General features: G+C 34.1%; 1 protein-coding gene across 1 annotated transcript in view; it reads left to right on the plus strand.

Moving 5' to 3' along the window:
- The first annotated feature begins 1,428 nt into the window (after nt 1-1,428).
- Nucleotides 1,429-14,037, plus strand: part of LOC142335057 (chymotrypsinogen B-like) — an 18,174-nt gene continuing 5,565 nt past the window's right edge. Inside the window, exons 1-3 of the mRNA XM_075383385.1 lie at nt 1,429-1,766; nt 2,581-2,671; nt 9,117-9,409. Coding sequence (XP_075239500.1) covers nt 1,484-1,766; nt 2,581-2,671; nt 9,117-9,409 — 667 coding nt within the window. The 5' untranslated portion in view covers nt 1,429-1,483. The remainder of the gene's footprint in view (nt 1,767-2,580; nt 2,672-9,116; nt 9,410-14,037) is intronic.

Consider the following 14,037-nt stretch of genomic DNA (forward strand, 5'->3'; position numbering starts at 1 on the left):
GCTATTATAGCGCTCCTATTTTTTACAATTCAAAGAATTTGAATTGTATTGGGGCGCTGTCTTTTTTTAAAGATCTGTTCACACATTTTTATGATTTTTGAAGTCAAATTGGAGTAGTGATTTTGGTCACGCCGAAACAGGAAGTGGAGCGAAAAAGCGAGTGGTTTTGCGGCGTGAATTTTTTTCGCTCTAAATTTAAAGTAGAGTGAGAAAACGGTGTTTGAACAAAAATTCGCTTTCTCGCTAGTGGTTTTTTGTTCACATGCGGCAATTTCACTTTAATTTTTACTGTTTTTTCGGTTTCTTGGATCGGTTTTTTTTCTAAATGGTTTTCCCAATCCATTTATAGTCCGTTCAAGGTCTATTTTTCTGTTTAGTCAGTGAAAATTCTTTGAATTGTGCGTCAGGACTTGTCCTGCTATGTTTTTTACTTCGTCGAATAAAAAAATGTTTCGCTTCACCTCATTTTGCCGCCTTTTCAACATTTTGCTTGAAATATTTTTGACTTCTCTAGGCTAGTTTCTCTCTTCTCTCATTCTGCCAAAAGTGATTTTGAACATCAGTTGCTCAGCAAAGCAATTCAAAATGAACAGAGTTAGTACAAAATTGGATGTCAGAAATAAAAACGGGATAAACCCATAAAGCCCAATTTTAGATGCCCGCTATTTGAGCGTCGCTCCTATAAGTTTTATTTACCATCTCTAATGCTTATTGTTATTGATAGTAGCCCCTGTAGCCTCTCTCTAAGAAACAGAAGTATGTTCAACTACGAAATGCCATCAAAATAAATCGGACTTAAAAAACGTTTTTGTACAAAAATCTTTTTTTTTCAATATCTTCTGTTATGTCAATCCCAATCATGCTTATTGGAATCAACGGCGGCTATTTTCCGGCAATCTGCCGGGTATGTTTGTTTTTGGTGTTATAGTTGATCCTAAGTGTTTAATTGCGGGATTCTTAGAGTTGTCTTTGAATTAATGTCTGCTTTTTTCAAGGGCAGGACCATGAGCGTGTAATCAAATTATCCAGTTAACGTTGAAAACATTTAATAAAATCATTAACTTGCTTTAACGACTGTTAAGTATTGCTGATAATCTCAGCTTAGTTGTAAATTGTGGTAATTAACAATATTCGTCTATCAACAAATAAAAGAGTCATTTTTGTCACACTCCAATTGATCATCTGTAAAAACATTTTAAGTCACTCTACTCAAACAAATTTTCAGAACTCATCAATTTCGCCGTGTTTGTTGCTGAAAAAAAACAATTTGTTCAAAAGTTGATTTGAACTGATTTTTTATAAAGTAAACAAAACTATGGAAAATAGTTTCGAGCTGATCAAATTATCCTGAGCTAAACTTATTTCAACTTAATGAACAAATTTATGCGAACTTGATTTGTGAATTTGTTCGGCTGAACCAAAACAAACAAATATTGGTCAGCGCATTTGTGAACCAGTTAAAGTCATAATCAACGACTTCAAAATGAAGTTTAATAATTGTCCATTTTCAAATTTGTTCACAATTCTATTGTTTTTCATCAAACATTTTGCTATCAACGAAACTTCTGTGGCAATAAAAAATGCAAAAAATGTAGAAAAAAATTTAAAATTGAGTTCTTTCGTCAATAGTTTTATTATAAATGGTTTTGATAGCCCTCCGAGGCCATTTTATGTCCGACTGAAAGAGACGTCCGGCTTTTGTGGGGGGACCTTGGTCGCAAAAAGATGGATCCTCACTTCAGCGCATTGTGTCTACAACAAACAGCGTGAGATTACGCTTTTTCCATAAATAAAGTGATTACTGGACAACGTTGCTTATAGAAACAACTTCTACTTTTTAGATGTTTTATTAACACACCCGTATGCACCATTAGCCACCCAGATGTATAAATTGCAGAAAACTAAAATTTCAAATCTTTTCGCTAAATTTTCTTCCTTTTCTCCCGTGTTGAGGACTGAGGACGCCGAAAAAACGACAATATTTTGTAAGAATTCGTAGTTTTCGTCGTTTTTTTTTTTTAAAAAAAACGATCATTTCCTACATAAAAATAACGATGAAATAACAAACAAAACGACAATTACCACGTAAGGGCTTTGATCGTTTTTGTCTAATGAAAACGAATAAAAAACGACGATTTCTTACAAATGAAAAAACAAAATTCCTCAACACCGGCTCCAACCAAACAAGCATTTTTCTTATGCTGTCCCACTAATATCGGGTTTTTTTCAGCTAACCGTTCAACAATTGGTTATCATATTATTGAGATGAAACTTGCTTTTAGTTTGCTTTTTTTGATTTTTTTTCTAGTAAACGTTCATCGTTTTTCATTTTTCAGGAAAACTTCGTAGCCGGTTCATCTAATCGCGATACTCGATAGCTTCAAAGTTATCAAAATCATTAGTTTCTGATGCCGTTTAGTGCTAAAATATCTCAAAATAAACAAAATAACAAAATATCCGCGTTAACCCCTAACAGCGGCCCGTTTTGGTTTATCCGGTATTGTTTTTTGTCATCTGTGTTCGGTCACCGCAAGTAGTAAAATAAATTTTGTCTTGGATGGTGTTAATATTTTATTTCAGCGACAAATATCTTGGCTGAGCTGGGTGATTTCTCAATGATGTATGAAGAGAAAAGCAAAAGATACATTGACAATATCTTCATACACCCAAAGTAAGCCCATAGTTTATAAACTTCAAATCGGAACTCCCGGACCCGAGTGTCATAGTATATCAGTACTGATTCATACTAATCCAATACTAAAAGTTTAAACCAGTACTGAATCACGAAAAGAGTTTTTTTCTTTGGCAGTATGTTCAGAATAAACTCAGAATCGTTTTTTGCAATGAATTTTTGAATGAAATTAATATGAACACAATGAGGAATAGTATGTTTTTGATTCCTCATTGTGTTCATACTAATTTCATTAAAAAATGAAAATTTCGAAAATCTGGAATTGTGCATGAAGCATGAGAGCATGCAATTGAGCACAAAACAGTCAAGCAAAAAGCGAATAGAGTTGATATGTGCATCCCCAGTGATTGTGGAATTTTTATCGTGTAACATCTCGTAAGATGCTGATCAAAAATCTTTATCGTGTAAGATCTCATCTGGTCTTACACGATGAAAATTCTGCCCTACGTGAAGTTTATTCATGTAAGATCTGATCAGATACTTATCAGATCTCATAAGATAACAATTCAATTTTGCTGAATTGCTATTTTATAAGATCTGATAAGTATCTCATCAGATTTTATAAGAAAATAATTCAATTGTGCGGAATTGTTATCTTACAAGATCTGATAAGTATCTTATCTGATATTACACGATAAAAGTTTACGTAGGGCTGAAATTTTATCTTATAAGATCTAATAAGACATGTTTTAATGATTTCAATATAATCGTATAACGTAGTCAAGTTCCTATGAAAATAAGAAAAACGGTTAACTAGTTATTTTTGAAACAAAAAAATGTTTGTTTATTCTACTTCGACGGCACTGTTATTCTGAGTTTTAACTAGGCACTATGGCTAAAATTAGCAGTCTAAGATTTTACAGACTAGTTTGATTATAATTGCCTCAAAAAAGCCCCAGCACTCGAATAACCTTTTTCACAATATCTTATAAGTCTCAAAAGACTATATATGATAACTTTCTCTTTGTTGCTCTGACACTTAAGTGTTGCTTGCAAGCTCTAGTTTTCTGGCTACTGCTTGAAAGCAACCTCGAATCGTCTTCAATATGAAGAATATATGTCATACTTAAACAATTTTTATCGTTTGAGATCTGATAAAAAATCTGATCAAAAAGATTTGTCATAGTTTTCCAAATGATAATCTTACAAGATCATATACGATTCTTATAAGATCTTACACGATAAAACATATTTTATCAGGCAGAATTTTTAATCGTGTAAGACCTTATCAGGCCTGATTAAAAATTCTTATCCTGTAAGTCCTGATAGAATTGTCTTACAAAGTCTTAGTCAGGCGACGCATAATCTTATAAGTACTTATGAGAGAATTTTGTAAGAAATTTGTAAGATCTTGAACACTAAAAAATCTCATATGTGTGGGGTCCAAACTATTTGTGATGTTAGGGAAGGAGGGGGGGGGGGGGGTTGGGTGGTTGGGTGGATGATTGGCTGACTTAAATGAATAAAGGTTGATAAGTCTATACCTCCCATAAAAATCAGAAAAGCAGGCATCAAAGTTGTGTACTGTATCTATTTGCTAGGATGAGCTCCGCGACCTAAGAAAGGTATTGGCCAGCGGGACTTGGGTCGAGGATTGGGGGTGCCGACCAACCAGAGTGAAAACGGGCGTCGACCAGACCAACTAGACCCCGGCTACTTTTGGTCATAGCCAACAGACTTTACCACCAACCTTTGGCTAGACTCTGCTAAACATGCAGAAGCATACAAGAGCAATCAATTTTGTCCAAGAACAAGAATTGAGAATAGGTTTTTTCTGGTATTAGTGAAAAAATCGTCAATATAAAGAACGCCGCCGTTTTCAGCAACTCATTTAGCGAAGTACCAAAACCATCTACATATTGATGCTGGTTACAAAAACGGCTGTTAATTCTTTTTTAAAATTTTGACTCGTTTTGCAGTAGACAGGTTCTTGTTGTGACTAATGCTTTGGATTTTGATGTGTGTTTTGACTAGACCAAGCAAAATATTAAAATTAGCCGGACTTGGGTCTTGGAACTTATCCTGGTTTATCGCTTTTCGTTGGTTTTTTCTTGTCTTTAATCAAAATTTGCCGAAATCAGCGATAATGCGAATATCACTGACCAAATTGCCATTCCTTAGTCGTTAAATCTGGCAGCGCATTCTAGCGACAATAGCATGAAAGCAAAATGGGCTACTTTTTTTCCAAAAATCGCGTCGCTAGCTTTCGCACCAGTTTGTACCATTCTTTTGTCATCTCGTTGATTACGTTTTGGTTACAAATTATTCGGCTGCTAAATTCTTCCGGTTTGGTTATTAATCAATCCTACTTAATAGTTTCCAAAATCCCTCAGTTAAAACAAATATCTTTTCTAAAAAAATCATAAGAATGGGTAGACGCCGACACCAAATGTGCGGAAAAAAGTGACTAGATTAGAATTAATTACACTTGTCTTTAATATTTGCACACTGTAAATTGCAAAAACTAGCATCCAAAAACGACAGTCCAAAAACAGCAAAACGAGAGCCCTGTAGGCAGCTAATAAAATAGTTTTATAGGATTCCAAATGATGTCGTGAGATTTGGTATTTTTGTTTGTTTAACGTCCAAATGTGAAAGGAGGCGGATGTGCCCTCGTTTTTAGTTAGCCATGGATGTTAATGCAAGTGAACAGCATTATGGCCAAGGCAGTTTTTGCCCAGCTTTCTTTTACGTTTTGCTCTCTCCTCAAAAAATTCACTTCTTCTTGGCTGCTGCGTTCCCCCAAACATTTGGCTAGACTCTGCTAAACATACAGAAGCATACAAGAGCAATCAATTTTGTCCAAGAACAAGAATTGAGTATAGGTTTTTTCTGGTATTAGTGAAAAAATCGTCAATATAAAGACCGCCGCCATTTTCAGCAAATCATTTAGCGAAGTACCAAAACCATCTACATATTGATGCTGGTTACAAAAACGGCTGTTAATTTTTTTTATAATGTCGACTCGTTTTGCAGTAGACAGGTTCTTGTTGTGACTAATTCTTTGGATTTTGATGTGTGTTTTCACTAGACCAAGCAAAATATTAAAATTAGCCGGACTTGGGTCTTGGACCTTATCCTGGTTTATCGCTTTTGGTTGGTTTTTTCTTGTCTTTAAACAAAATTTGCCGAAATCAGCGATAATGCGAATATCACTGACCAAATTGCCATTCCTTTGTCGTTAAATTCTGGCAGCGCATTCTAGCGACAATAGCATGAAAGCAAAATTGGCTACTATTTCCCAAAAATCGCGTCGCTAGCTTTCGCACCAGTTTGTACCATTCTTTTGTCATCTCGTTGATTACGTTTTGGTTACAAATTATTCGGTTGCTAAATTCTTCCGGTTTGGTTATTAATCAATCCTACTTAATAGTTTCAAAAATCCCTCAGTTAAAACATATATCTTTTCTAAAAAAAATCATAAGAATGGGTAGACGCCGACACCAAATGTGCGGAAAAAAGTGACTAGATTAGAATTAATTACACTTGTCTTTAATATTTGCACACTGTAAATTGCAAAAACTAGCATCCAAAAACGATAGTCCAAAAACAGCAAAACGAGAGCCCTGAAGGCAGCTACTAAAATAGTTTTATAGGATTCCAAATGATGTCGTGAGATTTGGTATTTTTTTTTGTTTAACGTCCACATGTGAAAAGAGGCGGATGTGCCCTCGTTTTTAGTTAGCCATGGATGTTAATGCAAGTGAACAGCATTATGGCCAAGGCAGTTTTTGCTCAGCTTTCTTTTACGTTTTGCTCCCTCCTCAAAAAATTCACTTCTTCTTGGCTGCTGCGTTCCCCCAAAACTAACGTAGTTTCTAATTTTTAAATACAAAATTTGACATAAAATTGCCAATTTGAAGCTTTTGAGCTCATTGAGGTAATTTTTTTTTTACATATGTTGAACAAACAACAAACATTACAGTGCAGAGGTATACCCAAATCGTCACGGGCAGATATGCCCGATGTGTGTATCTCGTCTTCGTTTTTACTATGTTAATACATTGAAAGTAGTACAATATTGCGGAAAATAGCTACTTTAGCAGAAACCGGCAAAATGGAAGGGAATATCGTATCCCGTGTTTGGAAAAGTGTCCTAATTTTAGCCGCGGAATACAAGTACAAACTTAATTACCTATTTTTTGCGCGAGTTGTATCACGCATCCGCTCAATTTACGTATCAATTTTTCGCACACAATGTAGCTCGATTTCGCATATAATCCGCAATCAAGCCTAACTTAATTACTACTTATTTAATTAAGCCTTACTTATTACTACTAGTAGTACTTTATTACTACTTATAGTACTTTATTACTACTTATTACTACTTATTAGTACTATTTATTACTACTTATTAAAATTGGCCAGTCCCACATTGATATACAAAGCCTTTGATGTGCGAGGGATTTTTCGGAACAAAATCAGTTTTTGTGGTTGCATGTATTTAAAGCGCTTTAAAGCTTTGAAAACTTTAACTAAATCTTTATTAAAGTGCTTATTGCATGCTCAAAATGCGCGCGAATATTAGATACCTAAATTGAGCGGAAACGTACTACAAGATTTGTTACCTACTTTTCGCACCGAATGTTCTTCTATTTCGCAAAATTGGCGGAACCCCTTTTGCGAAAAGTAAGATACAATACAAAGGATGTCATCTAATTTCGTTCATTTTATGTAACTAATTTTCGAGCCAATTTTACTAAGGAATCAATATTAAAAAAGAAATTTGGCAACAATGTGTACCTTAACTATGAACATTTTGAATTCAATCGTTTGAGGTAAGAGTCCACATAGCAATTGAGTACTGAAAACAATAGAAAAAACTAATCAAATCAAAGCCTCTTAAGTCTGTTTGGTAAAAATCTGTTTGCTTAATCTGGTACCGAAAATTAAAAGAAAGAGTCTACAAATCGATTTTTTAGTATTCTTATATCGAAAAAATACGATGTAATAAACATAATACGTTTTCATTTCCACAAATCTCTAAGGATTGCCGGATAAACGTAAAAGGACAAGAACTGGTGAGACAATTGTAGAACTCTGTTGAAAACTGGGAAACGAATGGTGAACTATGAATGATTGATTACATGGGAATCCACTATGGTCAAAATGTGATTACAAAGAAACTATATATACTTTTTTGATATAAATAAAGAGATAAAAAAGATTCTTGTACAATAGTGTGCATGTCTTTCACGTATATTTAATTTATCAAATGATGAGCATGCTGGTAGAAAACAACAAATAGCCTATTTGAAATGCTATAAAATATCATTTGAAACTCACAAGCGATGTCAGTTTTTTGGACTCATTTAAATTGTCCTTAAATGCTACAACTGATCACAAACTTGAAGGAACTGTGGCAAATTGTGGCTGAAAAATACATAAATTGACACAAATAGCGACATAAAACATGCTTAAAAAGTGGCAATGTTTTTGGCACAACTTTTTTAAGAACCACTTTTGGTCATTTTTTGGAAGTTTAAACTTACTCTGTAAACTTATTCTGCAATGCTTTCTCGGGCATGTTTTAGAACAATCTCTGATCTATTCTGTCCCCCCCCTCCAGTGTTTTTTATGACCCCCAGTTATAAATTATATGTTGTTATATAGCACGTTACTATGTAAGAAAATAGCACGTGCGCCTGGGGTCATAAAAAATTTATGCGCTCACTAAGCTGGGGGGGGGGGGGGGAATCAGAATAGATCCGTAATCTCAATGGATATAGTTGGCAAGTGAACTGCAAATATAACTTATTTTAGGTCGAATGAGAGTTACATTTGTGGCGATGCCAGGAAATCGTACATACTTGTAGAGCCACCAGTAGACACACATGATCTCCTATAACCGGCTAACCCGGCTGCTGAATTCATTACGCAAGCCAAAACTTAGCAAATTATAGATATTGCGTTTTTGTGCTCTACCTCCTCTTGAATAGTCTATTTTAGGCAAGAATGCTCATATAACAGCCAAATACCCAATGGCCAATGTTTTCAGGAGTCAACAGTGACAAAAGTCATATTAAGTTCCTATCCTAGTTGAGAAGACCGAACAAAAACGACGCAAGAAATGTTCGGTATGTTTGGTTTATACGTAAGAAATGGTCGGCATGTTCCGTTTGTTCGGCATGTTCGGTTTCAATTGTAAGAAATTGTCGTTATGTTTGGTCTAGAACGTAAAAAAGCTTCGGTATGTTCGGTTTTGCAAGATTTGGTATGTTCGGTTCTAAACGACGACCGAACAGAAACGACGATGCCGACAAAAAAATCGTAAAGGCTTTTGTCGTTTTTGGCTAGAAAAAAACGACGATACCGACGGTTTCTTACGTTTTCTAACCAAAGATTTCTCAACTAGGGTAACAGGAGAAGGGGGCTTGTTTAGTTGGGTTTTATACTGATAGATCACTTTACGATTTCGTTCTAGTTACCGTCGTGACCAAATATCGCCCAACAACGATCTAGCACTTCTAAAATTGCACACTCAAGTCCAAAACGAAACCTGGGTTTCCAACATCTGCACCCAAGACGACTGCAACCCTGTTGGGATGATCTTAGGAGCTTGTGGGATGGGTCTGACATCTACTCCCCAAATATCGATGGACTTTCCAGCCAGACTGCAGGAGATGCACTTCCACGAGGCCACATTTTCGAGTGTGAACCCATTTGAGATGGCAACTTGTCCTGACACGACTATTTGCACCTTTCCCATCATAGAAGGTATTTTAAAAATTTTTTTTAGAATAATCATAGATAGAATTTACATTTGCTGAACGTAATTTATGCGTCCAAGCCGAAAATATTGGAATTAGATCACGTGAATACTCGTGACAAAATAAAAGCAGTTTCCGCACAAAATAAAAGCCCAGTCCAGTGTCAAAAGTAATATATGAATCGTGTAAAGTGGGGGACAAAAGTTTGTCACTCAATTCAACAAATTACAAAATTAATTGACATTTGCCTTTTCGTACATTGACCAAGAAATGTGAAGCGGAAAATTTAAAAAAGTAATAGTTCGCTTTTTTGTAACAAGTGAAATGAAATTTTAACAATGCGGTTAAATATACTTGCAACAAAACAATACTTCAATTCAATCAAGCACAAATTGAAAACCATCACTCAATTGTGATAAAGATATCAAGTATACATTTTCGAATTGTTTCTTCATAAAAAAAATTATAAAAGCTCTTTCTTACTATGCAAGGGATTTTTTTTTATGTGAGACCAAACAATCATTCAAACTTTCTTAAATTTTTCATTCCTTGCTAACTGAAGCCCTTGTGGTAATTTATTCCATTTTTAAACGTATTGCCGAACAATCGAATTCAATCTGAAAATGGTTTGATATTCTACAAGGAAGTCTGATTAGCAATATTTTTGCTATTATGAGCTCAGATGGAAGGATTATTGCCTGTATTAGCAGATATCTTGCGCTGTCAACCTGTTACGGTAGATAGCACACTTTAACGACCGTTCATCTGTCAGTTAAAGCGTTGCAGGTCTTTTTCAGAAACTTTCTTTGTGTCGTGAGAGATGCATTTTATTAGGAAAGGATCACAAATGGGCATTGTTGCGTGGAAAAAATTTCTTCTGTTTTATGTGAAATTTTTCTGATTTTTCCACGCAAACTAATTTCCCTTCCACGATAGATAACAGTTATGTCATTTGCCAATTGAGTTGCTTTTATGGTAGATTAAAAATGGTTACACTTGTCACACTGTGAATTACAATTCCAAAATCAGAAAACAAGCCATTAAGTTTTACTCTTTGCAAGACGTTTTTTTTTTACATTTTTGCTTCTCGTGGAAACCATACAATTCAAAATTTTAACGGAAAACGCTATTTGAAATTGAACCGAGCGCCTCGGGAAGATTTAGAAAAATATCTAGCGTTTCTTTCCTTTGATCTAAGTTACACGAAACTGTTTCAACTAGTTGTAGAACTGCTAAGTTTATTCTGATATCCAAATCGCTCTTTATTAATTTTTTTTATGTTTATCAAAGAAATTTGTCACTTGAATCAGCAGCCGCTCAAAAATTTGTGCTCAATTATAGAAATAGGCAGACTATTTATACTATCTGATTTAAATATTTTGGTGTTACATAGGATAGTTTATTTTAGTTGAAAACATTGTATCTTTAATGCAATTTTTGAGGCAATCTCTAGATGTACTCCAATAGCATTTTTTGCATGACTTTACGACGGAACTGATATTATGAACTGCTATTTCATCAGTTCTTGCTGCTCTATTTTTCTCCAGCGGGTCATTGACTGATAACATTTTTTTTCTAGTCATGAATGTGAGCCCAGGTCCTTGAAAGTTATAAAAGTTTATACAATGTAAGATTTTTCGAAGACCACTTTATTAGCAATAAATCTATTCAGACAACTGACGATATTCTTGGGATCCCTTGAAACTCCGTCACTAGCTAATCTCATTGAATTAATTTTGACATGTTTTTTCGCTCGGACAGATCTTTTGTTAAAAGGCTTTCATTATTTGCTACTTGTTGGTAGGTTTCCGAGAAAAGTAATGCAAAAACTGTTGTGCACCATAAATGCTTAACATGTTTTTACATCTCCCATTAAGATTTTTTTAATTAGTCAAACGAAAAAAGTTCTTTTGGGCACACAATTTCTTCAAATCGTGCCAAAACAATGGCTTAGATTTCATAATCTTTGTTTGGCTTATATTAATGGTTTCAACCCTTGAGTGTTTTATCATCAATTTTCTCAAAAGTATCGATGAATTTATCAAGCCATTCAATGTCACTCTCACAATGATACATTTGCCACCATTCTGCAAGAACAACATATCTGTTGAAATTTGAACTCGATTAAAATGTATCAAGATATCACTCTCAGGTATCAAAAAGTCTCAGGTATCACAGGTACCAAAAGTTTGATTTAAAGATGACGAGAAAATAATCGGAGCTAAAAAGGTTTGTTGCAATTGATCATCTAATCATTCAAAATGAAAAAGATTATCAAAACATTTGATTCCATCCGCAGGTTAAAATTTTAGAATCTTGAATTTGATGAAAAATGTCTTTTATCTTTTTCTTTCATGTTCACATATTTCAAGTAATCTTCGTAAGCAAAAAATCTTTGTTAGTTATGCTTCCGTCCTCCGTTAGTTTGATACAGAATTAGACCTAAAAATAATCACCAAGATGTTTGATTTCGCAAAATGAAATGTTAAAAGTTAGATTTTAATTGGAAGGTCTCTTACTCTAAAACAAGCGGATTGAGAAAACTTGCATGGAGCACTTCAAAAAATTGAGTTAAAAATGGCTGTAAATTTAAAGAACAAAATTGATACTTCTCTCCTTTGAAGTTTTCTTTAATGATTAATAAAAGTATTTGAAGCCGTTAAAATTGTTCCCAGTATTAAAACCTGTGAGTTGTCAAAGCGATTAAAAACAAACATTTCTTGGAAGAGACAAGTAATATATGAATCAGCTTCTTCTTAATAATAGCAAGCTTTATCTTTGTTCAAATAAACCTTTTAAAATGTTCATTCCTAGATTAGAACAATGTTTTAAGAGGCAAAAAGAGTTGTTTTAAGTTTAAGACAATTTTTTTTTCATTTTGATGATCAAAAGTCTGTTAAAAATTTTGAGTGAAAAGTCTTGGTACTTTTTTTGGCTTACGATACTGCAAGCCCAATATTCACTTAGAAGTTCCAATTACTTCTTACAGGTTTTTCACTGCCCTCGCTGACTGATGATAATACTCCATCAATGCTGATATCTTTTCAATCTTGTGATAAGTGTTGTATTGGTTTACTTTATTTGATAGGCTTTGAACTTTTGCTGAAGGATAAAAATGAATAGCTGTGCTTGGGTTTTGATCTCTTGCTTAGCATTTTTTTGATATACATTTTTTTATTTAGTGGTTGGATGATGGATGAAAGCGTTTTAATCATGTACTTGTGGTCATCGTTTGATAAAATTCACAGATTCAATTATTAGGTGCTATCTTTTTGTCCATTTGTCATAGTTTTTTAACAAAAGTTATAATTGTTTGTGTGTTACAAAAAGCGCATGCTTATCAGTTCTGACTTCAATATTTCAATTTTCTTTTATTTTAGTTTAGTTGTTAAAGTACTGTATAGCAAGAGACAATATACGATAACAAAAAGAATGAGGAGAAGTTTTACTTCTGTATAATACAAAAAGGTAAAAAAGTGAAAGGTTTTGGAAATGAAACCCTATTGGATGGGGGCATTTTGAGTACTGAAGGTTATAATGTAAAGCGAACATGCTAATGTATATTCTATGCTGCAGAGATCGTCGCTGCACGGGAGGTTCTGCAACGTGAAATTCATTAAGGTGTCATTGATTATTCATAAAATATTATTAGATATGACAGTTACTCTTGCCTTGGCGTTTTGTAAACGGATAAAAAAATTAGTAAAATCATCACCCTCCTGTTTTATATGTCGTTTCTTTTTTATAAAACAGTAACAGTCTTGCGTGGCCTTAACACCATATCAGTGTTGTTTTTTTAACAGTCACATCTTAATTTTTTCAATCGTCAAATCTATAAACAACTTTTTGTAAACCATAACATAATAAATAATGTAAAAAGCAGTAATCTGATAAGCTTCAATTAGATATAAGTTTGAGTGTTTTTTAAACTTGTGTTAGTAAGTTAGTAAAGATTTGCTACAAATAAAATTATTCACTAAACTGAAGCGTAACTCAAATGTCCGACAATACAACTTATTCTTCAGGTAATTAAAAAGACCTATGGCAATCTCCAAAGCTGTAGAATGCTTCGCATTTTGAATTTCAAAACAACACGCATTTATGGAGGTTGTTGGATGCGTGCTTCAAGTTCAGATATAATCGACAGAAAACAGCTTGTTTGCTGCTACAACGTTAGCTCAACGGTACGATGTCTAGAAAATGGTTTACCTTATGGCTCACTGCTGGGCCCGATTTTGTTTTTCATCTTCATAAATGATTTGGCTGATGTTCTCGCTTTAACAGTTCTTTTTTTGCCCTTGATTTGAAGATGTTGACTATTAACAGAACTTTCTGCAAGATTCAGTAAGATCAGGATTACTTTGAAAGTTGCGTACAGGAAAAAAAAATGAAGCAAGCCATGAACAAACGTTCACAAATGATATTCAGAGGAGCTGCAAAGAACTTCAGATTGACAGGACAGAAAATTGAATCAGTAAAAATAGTCAAAATAGTCAAAGTTCTAGCAATTAACTATCAGCAGACCTAATATAAAATTTTCAAATAGAAGAGAGACTGAATAAGGCCAGCCAACAAAGTTTTCGTATCCTCAAAGACAAAACGTGTGTATATAAATTGCAAAATTATGAGTATTGA

Source organism: Convolutriloba macropyga, chromosome 2 (assembly GCF_964194025.1).
Source record: "Convolutriloba macropyga chromosome 2, txConMacr16.3, whole genome shotgun sequence".
NCBI classification, from domain to species: Eukaryota; Metazoa; Xenacoelomorpha; order Acoela; family Convolutidae; genus Convolutriloba; species Convolutriloba macropyga.